This window comes from Sphaerodactylus townsendi, linkage group LG02 (genome assembly GCF_021028975.2).
Source record: "Sphaerodactylus townsendi isolate TG3544 linkage group LG02, MPM_Stown_v2.3, whole genome shotgun sequence".
NCBI lineage: Eukaryota > Metazoa > Chordata > Lepidosauria > Squamata > Sphaerodactylidae > Sphaerodactylus > Sphaerodactylus townsendi.
In genome coordinates, this window is record NC_059426.1 from 176,668,746 (window position 1) to 176,692,993 (window position 24,248).

Here is a 24,248-nt window from a genome sequence, read left to right on the forward strand (position 1 = left end):
GTTCTCCTAGTCCACTGAGCTGTCGAGTTCTCCCTCGACACCCTTCCCCCCTACCCTGCTCAGGTGACCCCCACCATTCCTTACCTGAGCTCCGAGGTCTTTCATGTAGGGTCCCAGTTCACTGAAAAGGTCATAACCTTGATGAAAGAAGGCCAGGTGGGCATACATGAAGGACAACATCTAAGCAGACAGAAAGACAGATCTTAGCGGCGACATCCCACACTGCCTAGTACAGGGGTCGGCAACCTTTACCACCCAAAGAGCCATTTGGACCCATTTTCCACGGCCCCGAAGATCTACCAAGCCGGAAGGCAGCTCTGTACAGAGCCACCTCCGGTTCGGTCCCTCCACTCACCTTTCCTTCCAGCGCTGGGAGGCGGAGGCGCCAGGCAGGGAAACCCCTTCTGCCCGATGGAGCAGGCCGTGGGGCAGAGGGGGGATGGCGGCTGCGGGAATGGCAGAGGGGGGATGGCGGCTGCTCTGGAGGGACACGCCCATGCTACCCTCCGACCTCCAGGGGTTGGAGAGCAGTGTGGGCATGTTCCTCCAACCCTCCAGAGCAGCGCTGGAAGGAGAGGTGAGTGGAGGGGATGCGAAAAGCGGCAGCCTCACACACGGAGCCATCTCCAGTTTGGCCCCTCCACTCACCTTTCCTTCCAGCGCCACTCTGAAGGGCTGGAGGGGCACGCCCACGCTATCCTCCAACCTCCAGGCCACGTGGAGCCGCAGTATAAGGCTGAAAGAGCCGCAGGTTGCAGACCCCTGGCCTAGTATTTCGCTATTTATGAAAACCTTTATCCCCTGCCTTTCTGTCATGCCTGAAGGCACCTTAAACGTAAAGAGTCCCCCTGTGCAGGCACCAGGTCATTACTGACGCATGGGGAGATGTCATGTCGCGACAGTTAATGGGTAGACTTTGTTTAGAGGGTGGTTTGCCACAGTCATGATCAGCCCGCTTGATCCTGCCGTGTCTCCTCTCTCCTGCCCGGGATGTGGGAACCCTTCCCTTCTCGTTCCCCCTCCCTGATGTGCTTATGCTTTTTCCACTTTGCTTCTCAGGCAATGCCTTATCAGCTCATTAGACACCTGCCCCAACAGCCATTGCCTTCCCCAGTTGTCTACACTTTACCCCCAGCAAGCTGGGTACTCATTTGACTGACCTCAGGAGGCTGGAAGGCTGAGTCAACCTTGAGCCGGCTACCTGAAAGCCACTTCTATCACAATTGATCTCCGGTTGTGAGTAGATGGCAATACTGCAGCTTACTGCTCTGTGCCGAAGTGGGGGCTTACACAGTTTCCAATTAAGAACATAAGAACAAGTCAGCTGGATCAGACCAGAGTCCATCTAGTCCAGCTCTCTGCTACTCGCAGTGGCCCACCAGGTGCCCTTGGGAGCTCACCTGCAGGAGGTGAAAGCAATGGCCTTCTGCGGCTGTTGCTCCCGAGCACCTGGACTGCTAAGGCATTTGCAATCTCAGATCAAAGAGGATCAAGATTGGTAGCCATAGATTGACTTCTCCTCCATAAATCTGTCCAAGCCCCTTTTAAAGCTATCCAGGTTAGTGGCCATCACCACCTCCTGTGGCAGCATATTCCAAACACCAATCACACGTTGCGTGAAGAAGTGTTTCCTTTTATTAGTCCTAATTCTTCCCCCCAGCATTTTCAATGTATGCCCCCTGGTTCTAGTATTGTGAGAAAGAGAGAAAAATGTCTCTCTGTCAACATTTTCTACCCCATGCATAATTGTATAGACTTCAAACATATCCCCCCCTCAGACGTCTCCTCTCCAAACTAAAGAGTCCCAAACTAAAGAGTCCCAAAAATTAAAACTACAAATACCCTAACTGCTTCCCTGCAAAGAACACCCACGGCTCAAAGCTCCATTAAAAGCCCAAAGGTTGGATCCTACGAAGAAACTTACAGATTTCAGGATCTCAGATCTCCTCTTCGACTGGAGAACGTTGATCTAAGAAAAACAAAAGGTCCAGTTTATTGTGCCAACCGAGGTTCTCAAAGCAAGTACCAGGGACGGCCGGACTGGCAGCTCGTCCAGGTTAAAGAAAAGCCTGCACAGGACAGCACAGATACAGAGGCAGCCTTCCCATCAGTCACGAGCTTTGCCTGCAACAACAGAGCGCCTGGACACCTGTCCAAAACCACGGCCTTTGGAGGAAGTGGCCCAAACTCATCTGCAAGCCAGCCCCACCTCAGGCCAACCAGAGATTTGCCAGTCCGTGCTGCTAAAACCGCTTGCCTCTGCTTCTTTGCCTTTCCAGTAGCTGCTGTGACCCCCAAAATCTTTTCTTCCTCCACCATCCTGACCCGGAACTCTGCAGGCCAACGCGAGCCTGCAGAATACTCTCAGCGGCAGTGGTGGGATCCAAAAATTTTAGTAACAGGTTCCCATGGTGGTGGGATTCAAACTGTGGCGTAGCGCCAATGAGCGGGGCGGGGCACTACAGGGGCATGACCGGGCATTCCAGGGGCGGGGCATTCCTGGGCAGGGCTGCGGCAAGGACGCAGCCGCTGCGCCAGTCCTTGGGCGGGAAACGAATGCACGCAGGCGCAGGCTGCCACGCACGCCGGTGCACCTCCTGCTAGACTGCTTCAAGTTCTGCGCGCTACTGCTGAGAAAAGGGGCGTAACTAAGGCAAAAATCACGTGGCAAAATCACCAAGGAGTAACCCCCACTCGGCACACACAAATAATTAGTAACCTACTCTCGGGAACCTGCGAGAACCTGCTGGATCCCACCTCTGCTCAGCGGTGCTTGAGGAACAGTTCGCCTTTGCAAGGTTTTGCCAAGAGCAAAAATAAATACTCGGGGCGGGGGCAGCAAACCCACATATCAAAATGGTCTGCAGGAAAAAGGGGGAGGACAGAGAGAAATTCTTGAAATCCATGGAGAGCCTGAAACATCTCTCAACAGCTCACCCCTTGACAGGGAAACAGCCGTCACAACCAACATTCACCTGACCAACTGGCCCACCTGTCCACCTCCAGAGGAACAGGTACAGTGGTTAGGAGCAGCGAACTCTAATCTGGAGAACCAACTTGATTCTCCAATCCTCCGCACGAGTAGCAGACTCATATCTGCTGAACTGGATCTGTTTCCCCACTCCTACACATGAAGCCTGCTGGGTGACCTTGGGCTAGTCACAGTTCTCTGAGAACTTTCTCAGCCCCACCTATCTGGCAAGGTGTCTGTTGTGGGGGAGAGGAAGAGAAAGGAGTTTGTAAGTCACCTTGAGTCTCCTTTCGGGAGAAAAAGGTGGGGTATAAATCCAAACGCTTCTTCTTCAGAGCCACCTTCCTCTACCTTCTCTTCCGGGCAAGCAACAGCTTCACCTGACAAGCGTTCCTAGAGGCCGTTGTCCTCCCTCTTCCTTTCTCTTCCCTCCCCAGCCCTGACCCAAGGTCACATCCTGGGCTCCCCTTTGCCTGAAAACCTCCGGGCAGAGACCGACAGACAAACACAAACGTCTCTGAACGGCCGCTGCCGGAAGCCCTTCCATTTACCTGCAGGACGTAATCGAGGGCGATGTGGCGGAAGCACTTCCGAGTGGCGGTCAGGATGTGGGCGGCTTCCTCGACTTCGTGCTGCTTGTTGCGAGGCACCTGCGCGTTCTTGGCGAGCGCGTTCTCTTTCTCCTCGCTGACCTTCTCAAACTGCTTCTTGGCTTCTTTAAATTTTCGAATATCTCTGGAACACAAAGGGAAGAGGCATCAGTTGACAAGAGCTCTCAAAGTGCAGCGGAGGGGAATCCGTCTCTTGGGGGGATTCCGCCCATGGGCGAGGGGAGGGGTGGAGGCAGACAGAGACACAGGTCATAGATTTCCATTGCAAGGGACAGAAGAAACAGGACAGGAGCTGGAGAAGTGAAATTCAGACACCTGCTGGAGACATTTGTATTTACCCCCAGAATGCATTTAACATTATCGCACCCCGTTACTCTCCATTTCCAACTTTCTATAAGCAAAAATATCAAGAAGAAGAAGAAGAAGAAGAAGAAGAAGAAGAGGAGGAGGAGGAGGAGGAGGAGGAGGAGGAGGAGGAGGAGGAGGAGGAGGAGGAGGAGGAGGAGGAGTTTGGATTTATATCACCCCTTTCTCTCCTGCAGGAGTCTCAAAGGGGCTGACAATCTCCTTGCCCTTCCCCCCTCACAACAAACACCCTGTGAGGTAGGTGGGGCTGAGAGAGCTCCGAGAAGCTGTGACTAGCCCAAGGTCACCCAGCTGGCGTGTGTGGGAGTGTACAGGCTAACCTGAATTCCCCAGATAAGCCTCCACAGCTCAGGCGGCAGAGCTGGGAATCAAACCCGGTTTCTCCAGATTAGATACACGAGCTCTTAACCTCCTACGCCACTGCTGCTCTGGTTAGGGGGCAGAGATCAGTTCTCTCTAGCGTGCCTCTAACTCAGAGGTATTATTTCGGCAAGGCTCTGATTCACTCAGATGTTCCAAAATTTCCTTTGCTCTATCAAAACGGCCAGCATATTAACCATCTAAACACCTTTCTCTGCTTCCGGACCCAAATGGGTCTTGAATCTTTCCCACTTCCTGAATCCTAAGAACACCCACGGCTGCGGAAGCAAAAGTTCTCTGGACGGCACCATAAGCACAATGTCAGCTGAGGTCAGCCTCAGCCAGGACAAATTAGGCAATTGCCTGCCGTCAGGGCTGTGCCGTCTTTAGGTACAAACCCTGCCGGCAGCTGTTTCTCTGATAAGCAAATCCGTGGCTGTACGTAATCTACGCTTTATTCGGCACGCGTCTCCGCAAAAGAAAAAGGAAAGCGAACTTACTCTTTAACAAATGTCTGAAGCTGCATTTTAATTGATCTTTGTGTTTGGTCAAACAGGATCTGAAACAGGGAAAAAAAGAACACTCGTTGAAGCACTGATACGAGAAAGGAGAGAAACTGTGTCGAGCCCGGAACAGCAAAGTAAGGAAACTCAACGGGGCTGACAATCTCCTTTCCCTTCCCCCCCCGCACGGCACCCCAAAACAAACACCCTGTGAGGTGGGTGGAGCTGAGGGAGCTCCAAAGAACCTTGACTAGCCCAAGGTCACCCAGCTGACATGTGTGGGAGTGCACAAGCTAATCCGGTTCACCAGATAAGCCTCCACAGCTCAAGTGGCAAAGCAGGGAATCAAACCCGGTTCCTCAGATCAGAGCGCACTTGCTCTTAACCACTATGCTGTGCTGGTGCCTGCCCCAAAGCGAGGCGCATGCAGCAGCCACGTCCTGCTCCTTCCTTAGTTAACAGGGCAAGCGTTGCCCTGCAAAGGAGCAGTGGCGAAGGCAGCCCCGGGGATAAGCAGCCCCTGGTAGCCATCCCACTGAAGGGAATGACTTTAACAGGAGCAGGCAGGCTGCCCAACCCCCCGGGGCCTAAAAGATCGTAGTCAAAGTCAGAAGAGCGCCCGGGAATTCACGGCATTTAACAGACTTATTAGCCACGCTCTCCAAAGGACATGCACACTCTAGGTGGCTTGCAATAAGAGCACAAAACCACAGTCCCGAAACAACTGAAGTCAGTATTCATAAAAGCAACAAGAAGTCCCTAAAAGCAGTAACGTGAACCAGCAGCACAAAAGAACCATCAAGAACAACAGCAGAGAAAACGGCCTCAACCTTACAAGCAACAGACCGACAGGACAGAGAGAGAGAGAGAACTCGGCTGGGTGCCTCCAGCTTCAGTAGCGCGCGCGGGGGGGGGGGGGGGGGCTCTTAGTACCATCACTTCTTGCTAAGCATAAGCATTTTATTGTCATTGTGCACGCACAACGAAATTTACAGCAGCCTTCCTCGATGCACACAATTTCAGACTCATCCCCCATCCTCACTTTCCCCTTCCTCCACCCATCCCTACACAGCCCCAAACACATCAACACGAAGCCCCAGAGTTTAGCATAGCCACAGCTCTAGAGCAGAAGCTGTCTCTAAGCCTCTTTGTCCTAGTTTTGATAGACCTGTGTCGTCTGCCAGATGGTAGCAGTTCAAAAAGAGAGTGTGCTGGATGAGACGGGTCCCTCAGAATATTTTGGGCTTTTTTTAGGCTTCGGGAATTCTAGAGTTCTTCACTTTGGCAGGGAAAGGAACATGAAGCAGGGCCTCGATCATGACTCCAGTTGTGACGGTGTTAACGGTGCGGCTGTCCAAACAGCACATTCTCTGGGGTCTATGATAAAATGCGTTGTCTATTCTCAACTTTCATGCGCTCAGGAAGCGGATGGCAGCATTCCCTCCCTCCAGGATAGACTCTGTTTGTAACTTTGCTCGTCAACTGAAGTGCTGGTACTTTAAAATGACCTACCCACCCCGTTTCTCCAAAAATAAGACATCCCCTGAGAATAAGACGTCGTAGAGGTTTTGCTGAGGTGCTAAATAGAAAGCATCCCCTGAAAGTAAGACGTAGCAAAGTTTTTGTTTGGAAGCATGCCCGACGAACAGAACACAGAAAAATAAGACATCCCCTGAAAATAAGACATAGCGCATCCTTGGGAGCAAAAATTAATATAAGACACTGTCTTATTTTCGGAGAAACATGGTATTTAATTTAATTTATTTATTATTTAAACTTTTATACCGCCCCATCCCCGAGGGGCTCTGGGCGGTGTACAACATAAATCTCAATACAAATAAATATAGTTAAAACCTTTAAAAACAGCAGTAAGATAATAAGAGGTGTCCAAGAAACCCTAATTTTAAATCCTCCCCCAAGAGGGAGGGAGCGGTGAGTCCCATTAGATAAAAGGACCCAGATGACTGCCAAATTATACATTTTAAATTACACATTACCTCTTTATGGGTTGGATTTTGGGATCTGTTCCTGTCAAGATCACAGGTCTTCCCTGCTTTCCAACTCAAGAAGTAGGAATCATAGAATCACAGAGTTGGAAGAGACCCCAAGGGCCATCCAGTCCAACCCCCTGCCATGCAGGAACACACAATCAAAGCACTCTGGACATATGTTCACCCAGCCTCTCTTTAAAAACCTCCAAAGAAGGAGACTCCACCACACTCCAAGGGAGAGCATTCCACTGTCAGAGGGTCAGGACACACCAGCAGAATCGATAGAAAGCAACAACCCAGACCGACGGCTGGATTTTGCACACAGCAGTTTCTTATGTTTATCAGTTGTCTTTCCGAGCTACATCCCCGGTTCTTCCACTTGCAGAATTAGCCCAGTGCCCTGCAGGGCCTCCAGGGGACACTGCCAGGACAGCCATCTGCTGGAAGCCTCCCAGGAAATTCACTGCCCGGCTGGGATTTGACGCCCAGTTAAGTTCTGCATGTAGGAAGGATCCCAGCTGCAGGATAACTCTGGGATTGGGGAGGGGAGGCCTCTTCCTCCCTCCCTCCCACCTCATCTTGCCTCCTTCTTTGCTCTCTCTCTTTCTCACACACGCTCCCCCCACAGTCCTAAGTAGATCCTAAATCATGGGCTTAGAAGGGGATAATTCAGCTTAGGGAAGCACAACTCGTCTCCTAGATTTGCACTGTGGGAAAAACCAGCCCAGAGGGACACTTTGGAGCCCCCTCTCCACACCGCAAGCATTGCTGAGGATACGCGGCAAACGCTTCCTCTTTCCCTGTGCTCAACACCATAAGCATAAGCATAAGCGTTTTATTGTCATTGTGCATGCACAACGAAATTTACAGCAGCATTCCTCGATGCACACAATTCCAGACTCATGCCCCATCCTCACTTTCCCCTTCCTCCACCCATCCCTACACAGCCCCAAACACATCAACACGAAGCCGCGGAGTTCAGCATAGCCACAGCTCTAGAGTAGAAGCTGTCTCTAAACCTCTTTGTCCTAGTTTTGATAGACCTGTGTCGTCTGCCGGATGGTAACAGTTCAAAAAGAGAGTGTGCTGGATGAGACGGGTCTCTCGGAATATTTAGGGCTTTCTTTAGGCTTCGGGAATTATAGAGTTCTTCCCAGGAGGGGAGAGGGCAGCCGATCATCCTCTGAGCAGTAGTGATCACCCTTTGGTGCCACACAGACAGAAAAATGGCTAAAAAGCCAAGCTAGATGCAACGAGGAAGATACAATCTCTGGCAAAGCCTCGTGGAAGCTTTTTTTAAAAAGCGGGTAAAGAAGAAAAAGAAGAGTTTGGATTTATATCTCCCACGTTTCTCTCCTGTAAGGAGACTCAAGGTGGCTTACAAGCTCCTTTCCCTTCCTCTCCCCACACCTTGTAAGGGAGGTGGGGCTGAGAGAGTTCAGAGAGAACTGTGACAGGCCCAAGGTCACCCAGCAGGAATGTCGGAGTGCGGAAACACATCCGGTTCACCAGATAAGCCTCTGCCACTCAGGTAGAGGAGTGGGGAATCAAATCCGGTTCTCCAGATTAGAATCCACCTGCTCTTAACCACTTATAAGCTCTGCCTACACATTCACCTTGTTGTCCAAGAGGCTGATAAAAGAGGGAAGGAGAGACTGACAGGCGCCACGGTGCTGCGTTTCCACAGGAACCATCAAGGCCACGGAGCGCCTGCCAATAAGACAGTATTCCAGAAAGCCCAGGAAAACCGGCACGTGCGAGTTTCCCCCAGACTCAGCTTCTCAAAAATGAAATCCGCAACAAAAGGTGCGGATAATGCACGCCTAAGAAGGAAGAGAGAAGTACCGAAGAGCGGCCGGTCACAGCGGAGTGATTTCCCCAAACTTACCGTGTGATAATTGACCATTTCGTGAAGGCTGTCGGAGAATTTGGTCAGGCTGTTCTGCAAGGGAAGAGAGAAGGCGAGAAAGCCCCATTACAGCAAAGTTACCTCCAAAGACCTCAGAAAGCAACTACAGCATAGAATCTTAGGCCCCTTCCGCACACGCAAAATAATGCGTTTTCAAACCACTTTCACAACTGTTTGAAAGTGGATTTTGCCATTCCGCACAGCTTCAAAGAGAACTGAAAGCAGTTTGAAAGTGCATTATTCTGCATGTGCGGAATGAGCCATAGAGTTGGAAGAGACCCCAGGGGCCATCAAGTCCAACCCCCTACCATGCAGGAACACACAATCAAAGCACTCCCGACAGACTCCACAACTCTCTGAAGCAGTGAATTCAGCATCTTGCAAGGGACAGACGATAGGCCAGGTTTGGCTTCTGCAAGCGCACGGCTCTTCGTAACACCCTTCCATCTGGCACCCCATTTGCCTCAATGGCTCAGGTTACATAAAGGTTTAACATAAGAACACAAGAAGGAGCCTGCTGTATCAGACCAGAGTCCATCTAGTCCAGCTCTCTGCTACTCACAGTGGCCCACCAGGTGCCTTTGGGAGCTCACGTGCAGGATGTGAAAGCAATGGCCTTCTGCTGCTGCTGCTCCCAAGCATCTGGTCCGCTAAGGCATTTGCAATCTCAGATCAAAGAGGATCAAGATTGGTAGCCATAAATCAACTTCTCCTCCATAAATCTGTCCAAGCCCCTTTGAAAGCTATCCAGGTTAGTGGCCATCCCCACCTCCTGTGGCAGCAGATTCCAAACACCAATCACACGTTGCGTGAAGAAGTGTTTCCTTTTATTAGTCCTAATTCTTCCCCCCAGCATTTTCAATGAATGCCCCCTGGTTCTAACATTTTACACTGGACTGAAGTAAACAGGTCACTTGAAAAGATAAAGAGCGGGGTTGCAAAAACTGAAAGGGTGGGAGACAAGCTGTACAACACCCCCCCAACCCCACCCCGGATTCAGTGGTTGGAAGAAGAGAACTGCACTGAAACAGGTTGTTGGAAAAGATGCCAGTCGTAGATGCGGCCAAAATGCTCGGAGCAACTAACTCTCCAATTCTTCCATGGTGTTGTGCAGAAGTTCCAAATCACCGTGCAGAGCTGAGCAGCGCGCAAGAGCGCTCCCTTTCCTGCACAGCCCCAGCACGCTGGCCACGCACTCGTGCAGCTTACGGGGAAAGTTGGTTAGGAGCCAAAACTATCAGACCACAGCCATGCTGTCCGGAAAACCCACAACAGCCGGTTGATTCTGGCCATGATAAATCCTCTGAACTGCTCAAGGGAAAACAGCACCCAAACTTACCTCAACGAGACCGTCGTGACTGGAATACTGCGCAAGGTCCCGAATGCCGTTCATGAACTGCTTGTTGGCCACACAGAAGGCTTTTCCCGTGTCAATCATGGCGATGCAGAGCTTTACCAGCTGAAACGAGAAAAGGGACTGGTGAAGGATTCGGCCCCTCCACACTGAGATCGCTTGGAGAAGAGGGGGGGGGAGGTCTAGCCATTAATTTTTTTAAATCTATGAAATATGTAAAAGTTATCAAAATAAAACATCGTTTTTTAACCATTTTGGCACAGGACGTAAAATGTAGTTTCCATTTCTCATCCAACCCCATCTCTGTCTTGTTTACAAGACCTATGAGTGGTGGTAGTTAATATATATGGCTACTAGTATCGCAGGAGTAATTAAGTAAGGGAAAGTAAGACTCCCCAAACTAAACATTTTAAAATATAGTAGTTTATATGCTTTGTATGATTTTCATGGGTGTTGTTTTCATTCACTGTATCCTATTTTTGAACATCATCATCATCATCATCATCATCATCATCATCAGAAGAAGAAGAAGAAGAAGAAGAAGAAGAGAGTTTGGATTTATATCCCCCCTTTCTCTCCTGCAGGAGACTCAAAGGGGCTTACAATCCCCTTGCCCTTCCCCCCTCACAACAAACACCCTGTGAGGTGGGTGGGGCTGAGAGAGCTCCGAGAAGCTATGACTAGCCCAAGGTCACCCAGCTGGCGTGTGTGGGAGTGTACAGGCTAATCTGAATTCCCCAGATAAGCCTCCACAGCTCAGGCGGCAGAGCTGGGAATCAAATCCCGTTCCTCCAGATTAGATATATGAGCTCTTAACCTCCTACACCACTGCTGCTCCTAGTATCGAAGGAGTAATTAAGTAAGGGAAAGTAAGACTCCCCAAACTAAGCATTTTAAAATATAGTATTTTATATCCTTTGTATGATTTTCGTGGCTGTTGTTGTTTTCATTCACTGTATCCTGTTTTTGATGATAATGATAATAATAATAAGCATTTATTGTCATTGTGCACGCACAACGAAAATTACAAACATTCCCCGATGCACACTATTTCAGACCTCACACCCCATCCTCAACTTCCCCTTCTTCCACCCATCCCTACACAGCCCCAACCACGTCAGCACGAAACCATGGAGTTCGGCATAGCCACAGCTCTAGAATAGAATCTGTCTCTGAGCCTAGTTGTCCTGGTTTTCATAATCCTGTATCGTCTGCCAGATGGTGACATTTCAAAAAGAGAGTGTGCCGGATGAGACGGGTCCTTCAGAATACTCTGAACTTTCTTTAGGCAGCGGGAATTTATAAACGTCTTCCAAAGAGGGGAGAGGGCAGCCAATAATCCTCTGAGCAGTAGTGGTCACCTTTCGCAGCGCCTTCCTATCTGCCACTGTGCAACTGTCAAACCATGCACAGATGCAGTATGTTAGAACACTCTCTATAGCACAGCGGTTTTTCATTCAATGCATTGTCGAAGGCTTTCACGGCCGGAATCACTGGGGTGCTGTGTGGTTTCCGGGCCGTATGGCAGTGTTCTAGCAGCATTCTCTCCTGACGTTTCGCCTGCATCTGTGGCTGGCATCTTTAGAGGATCTGTTAGTAGGAATGGAAAGCAAGTGGAGTATATATACTGTGAGGTCAAAAGGTGAGGCCCTCTGAATAGAGTAGCCTGGCATGTGAGTCACAAAGAAGTCTGTAGCGTGGGAGTAACAATGAAGATAGCAAGGTCAATAGGTGAATGCATCCGAATAGAAGTATCCTGGTCTTTTGTTCCCTTTGGTTGCTATTGTCTATAGTTGTTCTGAGTTTGTGTGGAGCTGATTAGTCACTGTCTTGATTCTAGAGTTTTTCAACACTGGCAGCCAAATTCTGTTCATTTTCATGGTTTCTTCCTTCCTGTTGAAATTGTCCATGTGCTTATGAATTTCAATGGATTCTCTGTGTAGTCTGACGTAGTGGTTGTCAGAGTGGTCCAGAATTTCTGTGTTTTCAAATAATATTCTGTGTCCAGGTTGGTTTATCAAGTGTTCTGCTATTGCTGATTTTTCTGGCTGAAATAGTCTGCAGTGCCATTCGTGTTTTTTGATTAGTGTCTGAGCGCTGTGTTTGGTGGTTCCTATGTAGACTTGTCCATAGCTGAAGATGCCAGCCACAGATGCAATTGAAATGTCAGGAGAGAATGCTGCTAGAACATGGCCATACAGCCCAGAAACCACACAGCACCCCAGTGATTCCGGCCGTGAAAGCCTTCGGCAATACAGTATATATACTCCACTTGCTTTCCATTCCTACTAACAGATCCACAGCTGAAGATGCCAGCCACAGATGCAGGCGAAACGTCAGGAGAGAATGCTGCTAGAACACGGCCATACAGCCCGGAAACCACACAGCACCCCGGTTTTTCATTCAGTTGCTGATGTTCTCTGTATTTTGATATTTTATATAAATGAGAAATTAATCAAATATATATTCTTAAAAAGAAAGAAAGCCAGCTTCCTGATGAACACAGAGGCTCAATTTGTTCAACATAATGGGCAGCTGACAGGCAAGTTCAAAACCTTTTTAAAAAGCTACCTAAGAGCTTGAGGTTATTATGAATAATGCATATTTTTACAGTCCTTTTACAATGCCCTCAGGAGATATCATTTGTAGCTCTGGAGTGAGCTGCCATTACTACGCGGATGACTCTTAAGCTCGATATTTCTCTAAATCTCCTGGCGATGCCACAGAAATGTGGAGCCACCATTGACCGGGTGATTAATATGGCCGAGCGAACAAGCAGAAGATGAGTCCTGACAAAATGGAGGCCCTTCCCCCATTCAATGGGGTTCCGCTGCTCTTGCCAAGTCGATCACTAAGTCGATATATTTCTGTGTTTTATGACATGGACCGGCAGTCACATGGACCCAGCACTACAGCTAGAATACAAATCAATGCACTGGTTGTTGTGGGTTTTCTGGGCTGACGTTTCGCCTGCATCTATGGCTGGCATCTTCAGAGGATCTGATAGTAGGAATGGAAAGCAAGTGGAGTATATATACTGTGAGGTCAAAAGGTGAGGCCCTCTGAATAGAGTAGCCTGGCATGTGAGACTTCTTTGTGACTCACAGTCACAGACTTTGTGACTCTATTCAGAGGGCCTCACCTTTTGACCTCACAGTATATATACTCCACTTGCTTTCCATTCCTACTATCAGATCCTCTGAAGATGCCAGCCACAGATGCAGGCGAAACGTCAGGAGAGAATGCTGCTGGAACACAGCCAGACAGCCCGGAAACCACACAGAACCCCAAAATATATTTTGTGTTACTAGACGCATGTGGGCAACGAGTTGGAAAATGGCGGCAGCAGCCGTGTGAATCTTTTGGCTGCTGGTATCTGAGAATGCGGCGTATTACGGATGAAGTACTGCGGGTTCTGATATATTATATCTGATCTCCTTTTTCTGCATACTTTCTCATTTTTGCTGCCTCGCTCCCGTTACATTGTTTGCCGGGTGGCTCATGCCTTGTGTTACACTGTGGAAGCTGTCGTTTCAGCAAGAAAGGCAGGCTAGTAAGGAAATAGAGAGCCCAAAGAACATAAGAACATACGAACTAGCCTGCTGGATCAGATCAGAGTCCATCTAGTCCAGCATTCTGCTACTCGCAGTGGCCCACCAGGTGCCTTTGGGAGCTCACGTGCTGGAGGTGAAAGCAAGGGCCTTCTGCTGCTGCTGCTCCTGAGCACCTGGTCTGCTGAGGCATTTGCAATCTCAGATCAAGGAGGATCAAGATTGGTAGCCATTGATCATCTTCTCCTCCATAAATCTGTCCAAGCCCCTTTTAAAGCTATCCAGGTTAGTGGCCATCACCACCTCCTGAGGCAGCATATTCCAAACACCAATCACACGTTGCGTGAAGAAGTGTTTCCTTTTATTAGTCCTAATTCTTCCCCCCAGCATTTTCAATGAATGCCCCCTGGTTCTAGTATTGTGAGAAAGAGAGAAAAATGTCTCTCTGTCAACATTTTCTACCCCATGCATAATTTTATAGACTTCAATCATATCCCCCCTCAGACGTCTCCTCTCCAAACTAAAGAGTCCCAAACGCTGCAGCCTCTCCTCATAAGGAAGGTGCTCCAGTCCCTCAATCATCCTCGTTGCCCTTCTCTGCACCCCTTCTATCTCTTTGATATCCTTTTTGAGATGTGGTGACCAGAACTGAACACAGGACTCCAAGTGTGGTCGCACCACGGCTTTATATAAGGGCATGACAATCCTTGCAGTTTTATTCTCAACTCCTTTCCTAATTATCCCCAGCATAGAGTTTGCCTTTTTCACAGCTGCTGTGCATTGAGTTGACATTCCCATGGAACTATCCACTAAGACGCCCAAATCCCTTTCCTAGTCTGTGACTGATAGCACTGACCCCTGTAGCATGTATGTGAAGTTTGGATTTTTTGCCCCTATGTGCAAAGAAGAACAGTTCACATCTCAGCCACCCCAAACACTGTTGAGGGGGTTCCTTGTTGCCCACGGTGCCCAGGGACGGGACGGGCACAGCACTCACAAGCAGGCAGGTGGAAAAAGTGACTTCGAACGAACATGGGAGTTTTGCACTTGGACCATTTCCAGAGCTCACTGGGGAAAGGCACAGGCGCCCGTAAACAAGGTCCATGGATCATTTGGCAGGCAGTGGGGGGTCGAGAACCAGCCGAGCGGCAGAGACGCCACCCAAGGGTCACCTGCCCAGCAGGGGGAAGAGGGAGAACGGGGCACCACGACAGCACCCCCATGAAACCCCTCGAGCTCTGCAGAAGGAAGTCCGAGACTTCTCCTCCTCCCAGCTGGGGCAGGAAGTAAAGTAGAGAAGTGCTCACTTCCTGTTGCTCCCAGACGGAGAATGAAGAGTTCTCTCTTGGCGTCCCTCCCTCCCTGACCCCAGCAGCCTTCGACGGGCAGCAAAGCCAGTACAGCACTTCTCCCATTTACACCTTGCCCTGCCTCTGAGGAGGAGACTGATGCATCCGGATGGCTGCCAGGGAAATTTAAAAAAAAATGCAATTTAAACCACCACCCCTGGCTTCCTGCGCATGTGTTTTATCCCCCCCTTCCTGGTCATCGCGATCTTTGTGTCTGTGCTTTACCCTCCTTTCCGCAACAGCCTCAGAAGTTGTACGAATGTTTGCGCGTGTTTTATCCAGTGGTGGGATCCAAACATTTTAGTAACAGGTTCCCATGGTGGTGGGATTCAAACTGTGGCGTAGCGCCAGTGGGGCTGGGCGGGGCACGACGGGGGCGTGGCTGGGCATTCCTGGGGCAGGGCATTCCTGGGCGGGGCTGTGGCAAGGACACAGCCGCTGCGCCGGTCCTTGGGCGGGAAACGAATGCACGCAGGCGCAGGCTGCCACGCACGCCGGTGCACCTCCTGCTAGACTGCTTCAAGGCCTGCGCGCTACTGCTGAGAGGAGGGGCGTAACTAAGGCAAAAATCACGGGGCAAAATCACCCATTAGTAACCCCCTCTTGGCACACACAAATAATTAGTAACCTACTCTTGGGAACCTGTGAGAACCTGCTGGATCCCACCTCTGGTTTTACCCCCCATCGAGGCCTTTTTGAGTATGTTGTGAATCCTTCTTGGTAGTATTGAAGAAGAAGAAGAAGAAGAAGAAGAAGAAGAAGAAGAAGAAGAAGAAGAAGAAGAAGAAGAAGAAGAAGAAGAAGAAGAAGAAGAAGAAGAAGAAGAAGAAGAAGAAGAGGAGTTTGGATTTATATCCCCCCTTTCTCTCCTGCAGGAGACTCAAAGGGGCTGACAATCTCCTTGCCCTTCCCCCCTCACAACAAACACCCTGTGAGGTAGGTGGAGCTGAGAGAGCTCCGAGAAGCTGTGACTAGCCCAAGGTCACCCAGCTGGCGTGTGTGGGAGTACACAGGCTAATCTGAATTCCCCAGATAAGCCTCCACAGCTCAGGCGACAGAGCAGAGAATCAAATCCGGTTCCTCCAGATTAGATACACGAGCTCTTAACCTCCTACGCCACTGCTGCGTAAGATTTATACATCACTTTTCTCTACTGTAAGGACACTCAAAGCGGCTTATGGACTCCTTTCCCTTCCTCTCCCCACAACAGACAACCTGTGAGGTAGGTGGGGCTGAGAGAGTTGCGAGAGAACTGTGACTAGCCCAAGGTCACCCAGCAGGCTTCAAGTGGAGGAGAGGGAAAACTCTCCAGGTATGAGACTCTTCAGGTAAGAGTCCACTGTTCATGTGTAAGAGTGAGGAATCAACCCAGGTTCTCCAGATTAGAGTCCGCTGCTCTTAACCACCATACCACGCTGTGAGAATAAGCAGTGCCAGATCCTAAAAGATGCTCCACACAGCTGTCTCCCTCACATTTCTATTCCATTCATGCCCAGCAACCGGGTCCCTTTAGATATCATAAACAGACAGACAGATGGTAGAGAGACTGTGTATCTGTCTGTCTATGGTAGCTGCAGAGATGATACACGTATATGTGTCTTAACAGGCCATTGTTCATGCCCACTGGTGCCAATCAGGTGACTGGGCTCAGAAAAATCTGGCAAGCATTTAAAAACATGGACAGTTAAATCACTGCCTTCCTGAGACCGTGTTCGATTCTTCTCTGAGCCTGGACAGCATCTGCCAGGATCCTAGCAGGTATCCAAATCCAATGAGCCACCCCCTCTTTCACTATGCAGCAGTGGCGTAGGAGGTTAAGAGCTCGTGTATTTAATCTGGAGGAACTGGGTTTGATTCCCAGCTCTGCCGCCTGAGCTGTGGAGGCTTCTCTGGGGAATTCAGATTAGCCTGTACACTCCCACACACGCCAGCTGGGTGACCTTGGGCTAGTCACAGCTTCTCAGAGCTCTCTCAGCCCCACCCACCTCGCAGGGTGTTTGTTGTGAGGGGGGGAAGGGCAAGGAGATTGTCAGCCCCTTTGAGTCTCCTGCAGGAGAGTAAGGGGGGATATAAATCCAAACTCCTCCTCCTCCTTCTTCTCTTCTGTCTGAACTACCCACTTAGAACCAGCAGGCGGACCAGCGAGTCAGCCACTCTTCAGCCCATGATTCACCGCTCTGAATTCCAAATGACAGATAAAAAGAGTCCCCGTTCTGGTCTTCTGCTTCCTGGCAGGGGATTCCAACTATCCCATCGACAACAAACTTGGGTTTTTTTTCACGCTGGAGAATCGAACACAGCTCCGGCCTGGGAACACCCACCTGATTGGGCGAGGGGGAGTGAGCTGAGAGCTTTCTAATGCCGATGGCTGCTCCCCCTTGACTTGGGACTCTGAAAATTTCATGGAGACACACACACACACACCCCAGTATGGCCCAAGGAGCAGAGGTGAAGTCATGAATGCTCACCTTCTCCAGCTTCAGCTCCAGCTCCATCACATCTCCTTCGACCTCTTCCAAAGCAGCCCTGCAAAATAAGAGCGGAGAGGACCTTAAGGACTCACACGACACGTGCCCAGCCCTCCCTGCAAAAGACGCAGGAAGCAGAAAGTAATAACCACATTCCCCAATGCCAGGGCAGGAAGGGCTAACGGATGGATCACGACGGATCAGGATGGCCACAAAAATGGTCAAAGGTCTGGAATCCATGCCCTATGACCGTGGTGGCGAACCGTTGGCACTCCAGATGTTATGGACTACAATTCCCATCAGCCCCTTCCAACATGGTCAATTGGCCATGCTGGCAGGGGCTGATGGGAATTGTAGTCCATAACATCTGGAGTGCCAACGGTTCGCCACCACTGCCCTATGAGGAGAGACTTAGGGAGCTGGGGATGTTCAGTTTGGTGAAGGTTAAGAGGTGACATGATAGCCCTGTTTACATATTTGAAGGGACGTCATGTTGGTGAGGGAGAGAGCTTGTCTTCTGCTGCTCCAGAGACCAGGACCAGGAGTGATGGGTTCAAGGTGCAGGAGAAGAGATTCCACCTAAACATTAGGAAGAACTTCCTGACAGTCAGGGCTGTTCGACAGTGGAATGCACTACCCCGGAGTGTGGTGGAGTCTCCTTCTTTGGAGGTTTTTCAAGAGAGGCTGGATGGCCATCTGTCAGGAGTGCTTTGATTGTGTGTTCCTGCATGGCAGGTGGATTGGACTTGATGGCCCTGGGGGGTTTCTTCCAACTCTGTGGTTCTATGGCCTCATTGAATCAGAGAGTTGGAAGGGACCGTGCATTCCATCAAGTCCAGCCCCCTGCTCACTGCAGGATCAGCCTAAAGCACCCATGACCAGTGTTTGTCTAGCCACGGCTTGAAGGCATCCAGAGAGGCAGAGCTCAACAACCCCTAGGGCAGCGATGGCGAACCTTTTCGAGACCGAGTGCCCAAACTGCAACCCAAAGCCCGCTTATTTATCGCAAAGTGCCAACACAGCAAATTAACCCGAATACTGAGGTTCTCGTTTAGAAAAAAACAGTTGGCTCCGAGGTGCATGTCACTCGGGAGTAAGCTTGGTGAAGCAACCGTGCAAAGCTTCAAATGGGTGAATCACGACCCTAGGAGAGTTTTCTCAGAAGCAAGCCCCATTGCCAGCAACTGAGTTTACTCCCAGTTAAAGGATCATGCCCAGGCCAGCCTAGGGGAGTCTGCCCCCCCCCACATGATGAACTCTGTGCATGTGTGCCCACAGAAAAGGCTCTGAGTGCCACCTCTGGCACCCGTGCCATAGGTTCGCCACAACTGCCCTAGGGTGGTCAACTCCACTGCTGGACAACTCCCACTGTAAAAAAATTAATTCTGATATCCAGCCATTAAGTCTGTAATTTATACCCGTTCTAGTGAGCCCTGTCCTCTGCTGCCCACAGGAACAGCTCCCGGCCCTCCCCTAAAAACTGAAAGGGAGAAATCTGGTGCCCCCTCAACTTCCTTTTCTCATATGGAGTATTCCCAAATGCCTTTCCTCACAGGGCTTGTAATTGATCATCCTCGCTCCCCTCTGCGCCCGCTCCATCCTGTCTACATCCTATTATTCTGATCATTACTATTTAATGTTGTTAGCTATCACAGCTGGCAGTTCTTTAGTTGGTTGTTGGCCTTTCATCACGCTTCGAGCCTCACCCAGAGGCCTAGGATGCGGTGTTTGTGCGGATCGCAGCAGGGCTGCCTTCTGAATCCGACAGAGGTCGATTCTGTGGATTTGAAGATGCCTCAAGTGCCGCTTGAGTGTTTTCGGAGTGGCGCCCAGGGTGCCGATTACCACTGGGACGACTTCGCTTTGTGCCAAAGTCACTGAATCTCAACTTGCAAATCGTGGTATTAAGCGACCTTCTCGTGTTCTTTTTCAATGACCCTGCTGCCACTGGGTACTGCTATGTCGATGATGGTCACTTCCTTGTCGTCCATCACATAAGAACATAAGAACATAAGAACTAGCCTGCTGGATCAGACCAGAGTGCATCTAGTCCAGCTCTCTGCTACTCGCAGTGGCCCACCAGGTGCCTTTGGGAGTTCACCTGCAGGAGGTGAAAGCAATGGCCTTCTGCTGCTGCTGCTGCTCCTGAGCACCTGGTCTGCTAAGGCATTTGCAACCTCAGATCAAGGAGGATCAAGATTGGTAGCCATAGATCGACTTCTCCTCCATCAATCTGTCCAAGCCCCTTTTAAAGCTGTCCAGGTTAGTGGCCATCACCACCTCCTGTGGCAGCATATTCCAAACACCAATCACACGTTGCGTGAAGAAGTGTTTCCTTTTATTAGTCCTAATTCTTCCCCCCATCATTTTCAGTGAATGCCCCCTGGTTCAAGTATTGTGAGAAAGAGAGAACAATTTCTCTCTGTCAACATTTTCTACCCCATGCATAATTTTATAGACTTCAATCATATCCCCCCTCAGACGTCTCCTCTCCAAACTAAAGAGTTTGACACTGTGATGTCTGTTATTATGTGCCAACACTTGGTCTGTTTAGATTCAAAAGTCTCACGAGATCTTTCTGTGACCTTCTCTGGACAATGTTCCCCCCGATTTTTAGCTGTCCCAATGTTATACTTTTTGCATAAATTCCAGTGGATCATCTTGGCCACTGAGCTGTGCCTCTGCTTGTACTCAGTCTGGGCAATCTTTTTGCAGCAGCCGAGTACATGATCTACTGAGTACGTCAGCTTCCTTGCAGCAGCTGAGTACGTCGGCTTCCTTGCACAATCTGTATATTGTATCATCCGAGGACTTTTCAATTCTGACTGTGAACATATTTGTTCTAATGGCTTGCTCTTTAGCAGCTAAAATCAAGGATTCAGTTTCCTTTTTCAGAGTTCCAGCTGTTAACCACAGCCAGGTCTTTACTATTATTATTTAGAACTCCTAGGCCAACCTTCCCCTTTCCGGCTCAGCACAGCTCACAAAAGTAATACAATTAAAATTATGAGCAAGTATCAATCATTAAAATACCAATTGTAAAACGTTGGTGCCAAAAAAAATTCAGAATTAAGACTGGAATTAAAAAACAGCTATAATATCCACATAGAGTGGAGAAGTGAAAAGTCAGCCAGAGTGCTGCCTTCCAAAATAATTCCATAAATCATAGAATCATAGAGCTGAAAGAGACCCCAAGGGCCATCCAGTCCAACCCTCTGAGATGCAGGAACCACAAAATCAAAGCACTCCTGACAGATGGCCATCCAGCCTCTCTTTAAAACCCACCACAGAAGGAGACTCCACCACACTCCCAGGCAGTGAATTCCACTGTCAAACAGCCCTTCCTGTCAGGAAGTTTTTCCTGATGTTTAGGTGGAATCTCTTTTCCTTCACCTTGAACCCATGACTCCTGGTTCTAGTCCAGTGGTGGTGAACCTATGGCACGGGTGCCAGGGGTGGCACTCAGAGCCCTCTCTGTAGGCACGCACAAACAGAGTTCATCATGTGGGAGGGGGGTGGACCCCCCCCACACACACATCTAGGCTGGACTGGGTGTGATCCTTTACCTGGAAGTATGCTCGGTTGCTGGCAATGGGGCTTGCTTCTGAGTAAACCCTCCTAGGATCGTGATCCACCCATTTGAAGTGTTGCACGGTTGCTTCGCCAAGCTTACTCCTGAGTAACGTGTGCCTTCGAGCCAACCGTTTTTTCTAAACTAAAACCTCAGTATTCAGGTTAAATTGCCGTGTTGGCACTTTGCGATAAATAAGCGGGTTTTGGGTTGCAATTTGGGCACTCGGTCTCGAAAAGGTTCGCCATCACTGCTCTAGTCTCTGGAGCCGCAGAAAACAAGCTTGCTCCATCACCAACACGACATCCCTTCCGATATCTATACATGGCTACCGTGTCACCTCTTAACCTTCTCTTCACCAAACTGAACATCCCCAGCTCCCTAAGTCTCTCCTCGTTGGGCACGGACTCCAGACCTTTCGCCATTTCAATGCAACCAGCGCATCCCATCTGCTGCAGAAAGAAACATGAGCTTGCAAGCCATATTAATTATTCATGGATCGTCCATCCCTTTTGAAGAGAGGTTGCACCTGAATCACCCCCAGGTGTGGCCTGACCAATGAAGAAGAAGAGTTTTGGATTTATATCCCCCCTTTCTCTCCTGCAGGAGACTCAAAGGGGCTGACAATCTCCTTGCCCTTCCCCCCACCCAACAAACCCCGTGAGGTGGGTGGGGCTGAGAGAGCTCCGAGAAGCTGTGACTAGCCCAAGGTCACCCAGCTGGCATGTGTGGGAGTGCACAGGCTAATCTGAATTCTCCAGATAAGCCTCCACAGCTCAGGCGGCGGAGCTGGGAATCAAACCCGGTTCCTCCAGATTAGATACACGAGCTCCCAACCTTCTATGCCACTGCTGCTCTTGAAGCATACATCATACATATTGTGTAAAGGGGGGGGGGGGGCACAGAGAGTTTGTTGTACTGTGGCAGACAATAGGACCACATAGAAATGGATCACACCGGTCGTATTGACCTGAAAGGTCTACTTGGAAGCTGGATACGCCAGAGGCTCGCTTCCGTGTTGCGAATACCAGAAACCTCTCGCCGCTTGTCCGTTCACGCCCGCGAGCTAAAAGCCAGCCTTCAGGGCACGCACAACAGCTGTAGCGGCACGTCGAGTCCGCCGGTCGATGTCACTAGGAATTAATCAGCAGCTTCCACGAATCGGTTCATCCGCACAGCTCGCTCGCTCGCTGGCGCTGGCAAATGCAATCGGGCGCTCGGCTGACTGCTTTGAGCAGGGAGCCAAATATCTCCATGGAAATAAAGAAGCAGAGAGCTCCACAATGTACTCAGCAGAAGGGACGGGAGAGAGGAAAGCTCTGGCAATTATCTGTCCGCCTCTTTGCAATGCAGAGAGGAGGAGGAGGGGTAGTTTGGATTTATATCTCCCCTTTCTCTCCTGTAAGGAGACTCAAAGGGGCTTAGAGTCTCCTTTCCCATTTCCCCCACCCCAACAAACACCCTGTGAGGTGCGTGGGGCTGAGAGAGCTCCGAAGAACTGTGACTAACCCAAAGTCACCCAGCTGGCGTGTGTTGTGAGTGCACAAGCTACTCTGGTTCACCAGATAAGCCTCCACAGCTCAAGTGGCAGAGAGGGGAATCAAACCCCAGACTAGAGTGCACCTGCTCTTAACCACTACACCAATTGGCCATGCTGGCAGGGGCTGATGGGAATTGTAGTCCATAACAACTGGAGTGCCAAAGGTTCACCACCACTGCACTACACCTTCCTTCAGAGCCACCGCCAGATGCTCCAGAGGCAGCACGAGGGTGGGGGTCAGCGCAGCAGCCGGCCAGAATTCTCCCCTCCCCCACTGGCCACGGGCACCTGGCTGTTTCTGCCTTCAGCTACACAGGTCGACACCCTAGAGAAGTGGGTTCCGTGCTCCCCCCGCCCCAAAGCATTCCAAGCAGCCAGATCCCTTCCCCTTTACCTGCTGCAGGAGTACAAGCATTAAGCACTGCCTGCGACGTCAGCAGATATTTTGCCAGCGTGGCGTAGTGGTGAAGAGAAGATGGATTCTAATCTGGAGAACAGAGTTTGATTCCCCACCCATACACCTGAGCGGCAGAGGCTTATCTGGTGAACCAGATGTGTTTCCGCACAGTTCGAGATGGGAAGAGAAGAAGAGTTTGGATTTATATCCCCCCCTTACTCTCCTGCAGGAGACTCAAAGGGGTTTACAATCTCCTTGCCCTTCCCCCCTTACAACAAACACCCTGTGAGGTGGGTGGGGCTGAGAGAGCTCCGAGAAGCTGTGACTAGCCCAAGGTCACCCAGCTGGCGTGTGTGGGAGTGCACAGGCTAATCTGAATTCCCCAGATAAGCCTCCACAGCTCAGGCGGCAGAGCGGAGAATCAAACCCGGTTCCTCCAGATTAGATACACGAGCTCTTAACCTCCTACGCCACTGCTGCTCCTTTCCCTTTACCTGCTGCAGGAGTACAAGCATTAAGCACTGCCTGCGACGTCAGCAGATATTTTGCCAGCGTGGCGCAGCGGTGTAGAGCAGGTGGATTCTAATCTGGAGAACTGGGTTTGATTCCCCATCCATACACCTGAGCGGCAGGGGCTTATCTGGTGAACCAGATGTGTTTCCGCACTCCTACATTCCTGCTGGGGACCTTGGACTAGTCACAGTTCTCTCTGGACTCTCTCAGCCCCACCTCCCTCCCAAGGTGTCTGTTGTGGGGAGAGGAAGGGAAAGAAGCTTGTGAGCCGCCTTGAGTCTCCTCACAGGAGAGAATGGTGGGGATGAATCCCAACTCTTTTTCGTCTTCTTCTACACAACAGACCAGCTGCTCTGAAGTCCAGTCCACCATAATAATCAAGGCAGGTGTACGACAGGTACTGTCACAAATATTACACCCATGCGTACTGCAACTCACTAGGTGAGTCTCATTTCAACATTATCTTTCTATCACAAATAACAAAAAAAAATTTTTTTCCTGGTTAGTACACCGTCAGGTACGGCTATAAAACCTCTAGATTAGGACTGCCGAAATAAAAACCTAATCTAGAGGTTTTATAGTCATACCTGACGGTATACTTATTAGAAAAAAAATTTTTTTGTATATTTGTGATAGAAACATAATGTTGAAATGCTACTCACCTAGTGCTGTGAAGTCCAGTAGCAGGGTCACCGCCTAGGTTAGAACCACCTGCTAGGAACTGGGCTCAAGAGATCAACTCAGAGCCACCCGCGGGAGAAGGCACGGCCCCGTTCTGCTGAGCCGAGATGCTA

General features: G+C 50.0%; 1 protein-coding gene across 1 annotated transcript in view; it reads right to left on the minus strand.

The window, feature by feature from the left end:
• ACAP2 (ArfGAP with coiled-coil, ankyrin repeat and PH domains 2) overlaps nucleotides 1-24,248 on the minus strand; it is a 42,497-nt gene that overhangs the window by 12,478 nt on the left and 5,771 nt on the right. Inside the window, exons 2-8 of the mRNA XM_048486078.1 lie at nucleotides 17,434-17,491; nucleotides 10,051-10,170; nucleotides 8,691-8,744; nucleotides 4,809-4,867; nucleotides 3,523-3,706; nucleotides 1,925-1,969; nucleotides 85-180 (exon numbers count right to left, since the gene is read on the minus strand). Coding sequence (XP_048342035.1) covers nucleotides 85-180; nucleotides 1,925-1,969; nucleotides 3,523-3,706; nucleotides 4,809-4,867; nucleotides 8,691-8,744; nucleotides 10,051-10,170; nucleotides 17,434-17,491 — 616 coding nt within the window. The remainder of the gene's footprint in view (nucleotides 1-84; nucleotides 181-1,924; nucleotides 1,970-3,522; nucleotides 3,707-4,808; nucleotides 4,868-8,690; nucleotides 8,745-10,050; nucleotides 10,171-17,433; nucleotides 17,492-24,248) is intronic.